The sequence below is a fragment of the Kryptolebias marmoratus genome, linkage group LG10 (assembly GCF_001649575.2).
Source record: "Kryptolebias marmoratus isolate JLee-2015 linkage group LG10, ASM164957v2, whole genome shotgun sequence".
In the NCBI taxonomy this organism is placed as follows: Eukaryota; Metazoa; Chordata; class Actinopteri; order Cyprinodontiformes; family Rivulidae; genus Kryptolebias; species Kryptolebias marmoratus.
The window spans coordinates 3,672,056-3,681,652 of NC_051439.1; the positions used below are offsets into that span (position 1 = coordinate 3,672,056).

The 9,597-nt window shown below is 42.9% G+C and overlaps 1 protein-coding gene across 2 annotated transcripts in view; it reads right to left on the reverse strand.

Moving 5' to 3' along the window:
- The window catches only part of ttbk2a (tau tubulin kinase 2a), a 32,517-nt gene extending 23,247 nt beyond the window's left edge, over window positions 1-9,270 (reverse strand). For both annotated transcript variants that reach the window (XM_017421579.3, XM_017421578.3), the window contains exons 1-2: window positions 8,918-9,270; window positions 5,180-5,343 (exon numbers count right to left, since the gene is read on the reverse strand). In XM_017421579.3, the coding sequence (XP_017277068.1) occupies window positions 5,180-5,248 (69 nt within the window). In that variant the 5' untranslated portion in view covers window positions 5,249-5,343; window positions 8,918-9,270. The remainder of the gene's footprint in view (window positions 1-5,179; window positions 5,344-8,917) is intronic.
- Between the last annotated feature and the right edge of the window lie 327 nt (window positions 9,271-9,597).

Here is a 9,597-nt window from a genome sequence, read left to right on the forward strand (position 1 = left end):
TCAAGGACCCTGCTAAGAGTATAGAGCTGGTCCAGTGTTCCACGACCAGGACGAAAACCACACTGCTCTTCCTGAATCCGAGGTTCGACTGTCCGACAGACCCTCCTCTCCAGAACCCCCGAATAGACTTTACCAGGGAGGCTTAAGAGTGTGATCCCTCTGTAATTGGAACACACCCTCCGGTCCCCCTTTTTGAATAAGGGGACCACCACCCCGGTCTGCCAATCCAGGGAACTGCCCCCGATGTCCACGCAATACTGCAGAGTCGAGTTAACCAACACAACCCTACAACATCCAGAGCCTTAAGGAACTCCGGACGAATCTCATCCACCCCCGGTGCCTTTCCACCGAGGAGCTTTTTAACCACCTCAGTGACCTCAGCACCGGAGATTGGAGAGTCCGACTCAAAGTCCCCAGGCTCTGCCTCCTGAATGGAAGACGTTCCGGTGGGATTGAGGAGGTCTTCGAAGTATTCTGCCCACCGACCCACGACATCCCGAGTCGAGGTCAGCAGCACACCACCCTCACTATAAACAGTGTTGGTGCTGCACTGCTTTCCCCTCCTGAGACGCCGTATGGTGGACCAGAATCGCCTCGAAGCCGTACGGAAGTCTTTCTCCATAGCCTCTCCGAACTCCTCCCATGCCCGGGTTTCTGCCTCAGCGACCATCCAAGCCGCATGCCGCTTGGACTGCCGGTACCCGTCAGCTGCTTCTGGAGTCCCACGGGCCAAGAAGGCCCGATAGGACTGCTTCTTCAGCCTGACAGCATCCCTCACCGCTGGTGTCCACCAGCGGGTTCGAGGGTTGCCGCCGCGACAGGCACCAACTACCTTGCGGCCACAGCTCCGATTAAGCTGCCTCAACAATGGAGTCCTCCCCTCCCTGGGCTGCCACCTTATCATGGTGGAGGGATTTGAGTGTCCCAATGATCCTAGGAGCTATGCTGTCAGGAGCTTTTTCCCCCTAGTTGGGTCACTTAAGGCAGTCAGGAAGGTGGGGACCTTGGCGGTCTGATCCTCGGCTACAGAAGCTGGCTCTTGGGATGTTGTTGTTGTTGTAAAAAAAATCATAATGTAAAAATCAAGGCCTGCAAAATATTTCTTTCTCATATCAATGGTTAACGTGTTAATAAATATCCAAATTTGTAAGCAAAATTTGTGATCAGATGCCAACTGCCACGTGTTTGTTTACCTGCAGAAACAGCTGAAGTGACTGAGACAGATCAGCAATCATGACGTCCATGAAAGAGCCAGTTAGGAACAACAAATTTGACAAATAAAGGTGAAACAATAAACTTAAGGGTCTGGCAGGAATTTTGCAAAAGCTGCATCTGTTTGAATGCCAAGCTCTGTTTTTATAGAGCTCCACTGCCCTGCCTGAGTTTTAATTTTGACAGTTGTCTTATTCATTATTTCGCTGTCCTTCGAGGTTTAACATCAGATTCATGCCTATATTTCTCTGTTTTTCTGATTCCTCCATATTTGTTTACCTACACAGACTATGACCAGCCTAGTGGAGGTCAATCACATGACTCATGTTTCCATGTGGTTTTCAGTGAATTCAGCCAAGTGCTTTGTTTATGTGAAGTTTGGACCCACATTTCAAAACTGCATGTCGATATATCTGGAAATCTACTGGAGTAAACTCTTCAAACTGCATCATTGGAAATGGTTCAGGATAACTTATTTAAATACTTTGCAATAAGTAATATTAAATCAATTTTAAGCTGCACATAAAACATGCAAAATTGCTTAAAATGACAAGTGTACTTTTGTACTTTTAATTTCTTTTTTAAATTAAACTAATTAAATACTTATAATAACAAAGAGTCAAGTACAGGGGTCCTATAAATATGATATTGGTGGCCTCAATGGCTGTACTACATGTTTTGATAATTCAGTTCAAACTTTTTAAGACATCTCAAGTCAGGCTGAAGTGGTTATTAAAGCCACACTGTTTAAGTGACTAAAACAAGCTATGTTGTACACATAACTTAGGAGCAAAACACATTAGTAAGATTCGAAGTTCAAAACAAATGAACTGATCATTAAAACTTGGTCCTATGCAACAGAATAAAAAAGGATATCTGTCCAGACAACAATCTGGATAGACTTCAGTGGACCAACATGTGTCAAGGTAAACATAAAGAAGAAAGCTGGATGCTGAGGTATCAGAGACATGCGATCTGAGCTTGAAGAAAAAGATGATAACTGAACCAAGTGGCAGTAAGTGTTTGCGTCACTGTTTTAAAACGTCATGTTGCAACGCTGACATGTGTGTGCATCAACACTAAGCTTTAGAGTTTTCTAATAGATTCCTAAAACTGCATTTGTGTGTGGAATGAAGTTGTTTTTTTACAACCGAATGCTGACAAATTTGGGACGTAGAATAAAGAGTCAATTAAAAACAGAGAACAATGATTTTCAAATGGAACATGATAAAGGGAACATATTAAATGTATTAAATGTTTGAAATAAAAACATAAAAACCCCGGTTTTTGTAAGGAAATAAAAGGTCATTTTAAATTTGATGGCAGCATCACATTTAAAATACAGTGGAACACGGGGAAGAAAAAGCTGTAAAAGTGCATGGTATGAAGAAGAAACAGCTGAAGGAACATTTTGCAACTAATTCGGTTAATTGGCAACAGGTCAGTAAGAGGACTGGATAGAAAAAGAGCATTTTAAAGAGGCTAAACCTCTCAGAAGTAAAGATGGGCAAAGGTTCACCAACCTGCTGAAAACTGCGCCTGAAAATAGTGGAATTTTTTAAAAATATTGTTCCTCAATAATAAATTGGGAAGACTTTGAAAATCCCATCATCTACAGTTCATAATGCTATCAAAAGATTTCAAGAATCTGAAGAAATCTCTGCCCATTATCTTCAGGCCCTCAGGGGCCACTGCATTAAAACCAGGTCTGATTCTGTTCTGGACATCACTGCATGGACTCAGGAACACTTCCACAGATCATTGTCTGTAAACACAGTTCACTGTACCATCCACTAATGCTGCTTAAAGCTCTATCAGGCAAAGAAGAAGCCAGATGTGAACACCATCCAGAAACACTGCTGTCTTCTCTGGTCCAAAGCTCATTTCAAATGGACTGACAGAAAGAGGAGAACTCATCTGTGGTCAGATGAATTCAAATCTGAAATTCTTTGTGGAACCACAAACAATCTGTCCTCTGTACCAAAAAGATTAGGGAATAGCTGACCTGTTCTTAAAGCACAATTCAAAAACCTGCCTCTCTGATGGTATGGGGGTGCATTCATGCTTGTGGCAGTTTATACATCTGGAAAAGCACCATCAATGCAGGAACCTATTTACAGGTTTTAGAACAACATACAGCTCCCATCCAGACAACATCTTTTTCAGTGAAGGCCTTTCAGCAAGACAATACTAAACCTCATACTGAATCTATTACAACAGCATGGCTTCTTAATAAAAACATAAACACAAACATGGGAAATACTCAATCATTTTTTTCAGATCCTGAGCTAAAGTTTGATATGCTTGGAGCTGAGAGTAATCCTGGACCCATATTTCACACAAGGTCTCACAATATCACATGAGATTGTACATAACGTCATTGACAAGGTTTGACCAAAACAGAGATAACTCCGTCCCCTCTCATAAGATGATCTTAGTTTAAAACTGTGGCATGAAAGGCAGAGGGCAATATTTATTCCTACAAGGAATGCTAGGCCTTAAATTTAATAACACAATTAGTTCTGCATCATAATTGTTTGCATACAGCCTTTGCTCTGATAAAATCTGGAACGTTTGCAGACTGATGTCGTGACCAGCATTTATCTCCCGAGTTTAGTTTTTCACTTCATGCCCCAACTCCTCGACCTTTCAACTCTGACCTCTTGTGCCCTTCATTTCCCTTCATCCCCACCAGGACCCAAAGTTGTCAGATTAGCTGCAGCGTTCTTATGTAAGTCTGCAGTGCCAGGCTGCCAGTTCGGAACAACAGCTTCACATGGCACCAGATCAGGCCCAGCAGTGACAGCCCTATGGGAACGCTGCTGCTGCTGCTGCTGCTGCTGCTGCTGCTGCTGCTGCTGCTGCTGCTGCTGCTGCTGCTTCCTATAGCACACTGCACTGCTATAAATAGTAGCTTGGGCTATTTTTAGATTTCCTACAATGCAGCAGCACAACCTGGACAAAGAGATGCAACCCCGAAATGTCAATTTCACACTTCATGCCAGAGTTTAAGACTAAAATCATCTTATGATGAGAAGGAACAGAATTATAGCTGTTTTGCTCAAACTTGTTAATAACTTTATGCACAAGCTCATGCAATTTTGTAAGAGTGTTGATGAGGATGACTCTCAGCAACTACCACATCAAACTTCAGTTCAATATCTGTGAAACTGACTGAGGTTTAGACATTTTTGTGTTCCTAAACTTCAGTTACCTCTCGTGGGCAAGTTTCATTCAAATCGGTCCAGTAGTTCAGGAGCGTTTTTGCTAACAGACCGACAAGGCTGATGCCCAGTGTTAATGGCAGCATTTTAAGCAGAAATACTGCACAATGTGTCGCGCTCTAAGTATGTGTTATGAATTACTCTCAGCTACTACTGCATCAAATTTGAGCTCAGTATCTGTGAAATTGGTTATAGCTATTTTTGTTTTTTTAAATGTCAACTAACCGTGGCGGTCATCTTGAATTGGGTTGACTCCAAAGTTAACTCCGCCTGTCTGCTGTGTGCTTCTCATTGTATTACATCCATTTGAGCCAAGTTGTAGATGTACATCCAATGATTACTTTCAGGGTGTTTCACTGAAATCTGCCCAGTGGTTTATGAGATATTTTCCTAACAGACACACTGGGTTGACTCCAGTTATTAATGATAGTTTTCAAAACATAGTGTCTTGCTCTTGCATGATTGGTTAGTGCTCAAAGTATGTGTTAGAGATCAGTCTTAGCTACTAACGCACCAAGCTGGCTGAGTTGTCGCCATTTTGTATTTACCAGTAGCTCATGAGATGTTTTGCTAACACTACAGACAAACAAACCTAAGGTCAGACACAAGCAAAAACATTATCATCCTTGTACATTTGGCGGCAGGCGAGAACAAAGAGGCATTGTTAGTGGAACAGACGGTTAGCAAGGGGACAGGCAGTGCCGGGGCTGGACGAACCCGCGGCGCTGCCCATTGACACTCACAACTTTCCATCGCTCCTTCACCAGGGAGAGAACACTGAGGATGTCAGCCTGCTCTGCTCCCCCGCTCATCCCGTCTGCGGGCCAAGGACGGACGCTGTCCTCACTGCTTCCCAAAGATCAGGAGTCTCACGCTCAGCTGGACATTTGGAGGCTGATGGAGAACCCTACAAAAGACCAAAAGAGACACAAATTTAGCAGAAGCTGATGGAAGATACCGGCTTAAATCTGTGAACGTATTCCCACGTAGGCAACAACACCTTGATCTAACATTCTGTGAATGTTTAAAGTTATGAAAATATGGTAAAAATAAAGAGCTAGCACAAGTGTATGTTGTGAATGACTGTCAGCTACTACCACACCAAATTTGATCTCAATATCTGTAAAAGGGACTTCAGTATAGACATTTTTTGTGTCTTTGAAGGTTGATTAACTGTAACTGTGGTGAGCATATTGAATTGGACTGACTCCAAAAGTTACTCAGTTGTAGAGGTACATTTAATGATAACTTTTCATTGAAATCCCACTAATAGTTTATGAGTGATTAAGAGATATTTTGCTAACAGACAAACTAAGTTAACGCCAACAGATACTGTAAGCAAAGATGCTGTGCGCCTAAAGTATGTGTTGAGGACAATGCCCAACTACTACCACACCAAATTTTAGCTCGATTTCTGTAAAACTGGCTGAGTTATAGCTCTTTGTGTGTTTTCGAAGGTCACTTGGCTGTGGCAACCATCTTGAATTGGGTTGAGTCCAAACGTTAATCAGTCGTAGTTGTCAATGTAATGACCACTTTCTGAGAGTTTCATTAAATCCCATTCGGTGATTCAGGAGATATTTTGCTAACAGACAAACAAAAACCCTACTGCTCCTGTTGCCTTCAGCATTGGGCAGTAAGAACAAAATTGTAAAGGACGGGCTCAAACTCCGGCCCTAATGGCTGGGACTTTCTGACGGCGGACCATCGCAGCAGCTGCTTTTTTAGACAAACTCAGCAGTAGAAGTCAGACATCTTAAATCACAAAACCATTTCATTTTAGTATCACTTACCCCAGAGCGTTCATCTTCTCTGTATGAAAGAGAGGCAGCAGAAAATACTGTCAGATAGAATATGCCTGTTTAATCTTTGCTGTGCTTTGGTCACGCAGACACCAAAAGCAAATATTCATTAAGTATCACACTGAAACATAATTCATCAGGTTTTATTTTGGTACTCTTTGAATAAACACAACCTTTTAATGTTTTGGCATTACTTAATAAGTTATTTCTAAAAGGTTTACAGACAAATTACCAAACCAAACCAAAGCTCAATATCTGGAATATCTACTGAGCTAAAACCACTTTTATGTAGGCTAAGGTCAAGTAGCTGCGGCGACTATCTTAAATAAAGTTGACTCCAAATGTTAATCAGTTGCCAATGTTCACCCAATGATGACTTTCTGAGAGTTTCCTTAAAATCCATTTAGTGGTTTATGAGATATTTTGCTAACAGACAAAAAGGGTTGACTCCAACAGTTAATGCAAGGTTTCAAGCAAAGGTATTGTGCACCATGTTGATCTCAAAATATGTGCTGTGAATGACTCCCAGCTACAACCACACCACATTTTAGCTCATTATCGTTATAGGCATGATTGGGTTTCCTAAGGTCAGTCGGCTGTGGCGGCCATCTTAAATGAGGTGGACTCCAGTAGTTAATCAGTTGTAGATGTGCACCCAGTGATTACTTCCTGAAAGTTTCATTAAAGTCCAGCCCCTGATTTAAGAGATTTTTTGCTAACAGAAAGACAAACAAATACATAAAGACATGAGCAAAAACAGTATTGTCTTTGGGCAATGCCAGGCAGTGCTGCAAGCTTTCAAACCGCAACTTGTACATCCGATGTGACAAATCCATCACTGGCTCTGCTCTTCCTCTCCTCCCCTCCCTCCTCCGTGCTGCTCATCATCATCATCCTCATCATCAGGGAGGAGAGAAAGGAGGAGCAGACTTAAACCAGATTTCAGAGCAATTGACGGCAGCCAGCTCCCCTCTCTCATCATGAATCACAGCTTCCTGACCCCGGCGTTGCCATGGCAACGGTGGTGCAGTGCCAGTTTCCTTTGCTGACTGCGGCTCGTCGTCACCTCTGCCCTTCGAGAGCTGCAAGTTTTCAGCTTAGGAGTCAGGCAGACCTCCCCACACACACACACCGTGTCTGCGTGCATGTGCATCGCACACAGGCATGACAGGGAGGAGAACTTGGCAAAAAAGAAAAAAGTAAACTTTTAAGATTTGCTGTAATTCAATCCTAATCCTAGTCTGTCTTAATTCAGAATGCTGGATGTTGGTTAAAGAGACTAGCATGAAACAGCATCTGTACTGTTAGCAAAATAACTCAGGAATCACAGGACAGACTTTAATGAGATTTCTGACAATAATCAATGACTAAACATCTACAGCTGATTACCTTTTGGACTTCAAGATGGCTGCCACATTAATGCAATCCTAGCTGGCACAAAACTGTCTCTAACTCCGTTTCACAGATCTGGAGCTAACATTTAGTGTGGTAGTTCCTGAGACTGATCCACAATTGAAACTCTGAACACCAGCTTATCGTGTGAGTTTAAAACATTGCCGTGAACCAATGGAATCCATGCAATTTGTCTGTTAGCAAAATATCTCATGAACCACTGGATGGTTTTTCATTAAACCGTCAGGACGTACTCAGTGGGTGCACATCTACAACTGAATAACTTTCGGAGTCACCCAAAGTCAACATGGCCGCCACAGCTAACTGGCCTTAGAAAACACAAAAAGGGCTATAATTCAGCCAATTTCACAGCGATCCTGCTAAAAATTGGTGTGGAAGTAGCTGAGAATCATTCACAACACATATATCAAAAGATACTCATTGCACAAAATCTTTGCTTAAAACGGTTGCATTAACTGATGAAGTCAGCCATGTTTGTCTGTTAGCAAAATATCTCATGAACTATATGCTATATAATGGATGGATGGTCTCACATCTTTGCTTAAAACCTTGCCATGCTGGAGTCAACCTTTCAGGTCTGTTAGCAAAATATCTCATTCACCACTGGATGGATTTCAATGAAATTCTCAGAAAGTAATGACTGGATGTAAATCTACAACTGATTGACATTTGGAGTTAAACCCATTAAGATGGCCTCCACAGCTAATTTTCTTTAGCTTGCACAAAAATAGCTACAACTGAGTACATTTTTAAAGATACTGAGCTAAAATTGTGTGTGGTAGTAGCTGAGGGTCATTCACAACACACTCTGAGCGCGAACACATCACGCGAGACATCGCAGGCGGTTGTGCATAATGCTATTTTCAAGGTTAGCCTCAAATATCTGTAGGAGCTCAAATCTCAGCGGAAGATGATCTTAATCTAAAACACAAAAGTTGGCGGGCAATATGCAATTCCCGAATGAATGCTAGGCTTTTAATTGAGGGTGTATTCACCTACGGAGTAGCTGGCTTGTTTAATGATAAATAAAAAGAAGATAACCATAACAAAAACTGCAGCAGCACCCCCACACATTTCCTCAGCTGCCCGGCTTTAAACAGCAGATTTACTCAGGCGCGTCCACGCACACTGGCCATCCACAGGCCACGCGAGCTCGTCCTGCCTGGCGCTGATGACAACGACAGATGGGGGAGTTAACAGGGGTGGGTAAAACCGAGGGGGTCCGGAGGGAAAGGCCCAACGGCCCCGCGGAACCTGAAACCTTACCTCGGGTCTTCGCTGGCAGCCCTCGAACCGAAGAAGAACCGGGTGTGGTTAGAAGGAATCTGTTTGAAGCGCCGCGGACGACGTCGACAGCAATGCCACAGCGCGTGCAGCCTCCATGGGAGGAGGCGGAGTGTCGGTGACAGGAGGTGAAGAAGTGGAGAGGACAAGGATAACTGGCCGAGAGACACGGTCCCCTTTTCTGCTCCCGCCTGCCTGTCACCTCAGCATCTCCGTGCTCGCTGCGGATCCGTGACGTGACGGGGCTCTGTGGTGGTCATAGCCTTCCTGCGCGCGCGGCCCCGATCCGATCGCCCCTCGCAACAGCTCGGTCGCGCGCTGGGGTAGACGTTTAAAAAGCTTGCTGGAGGTTTACGGTTCTGCGCACGCGCAGTACACCGCCATTATTTGTTTGGTTTGGTTAGCCAGCGGGAACGTCATGATAAATTACAAAATGTACAGTTTAAAATGCGCAAATGTTTTTGATACTGGAATGTATGGAAACCCATTTCTTCCATTAAAAAAATCTAGGTCATAATAATAAAATATTACTATATTAAATTTATGACTCATATTTATGACATGTCAAGTCATGACACACACACACATACACACACACACACACACACACACATATATATATATATATATATATATATATATATATATATATATATATATAT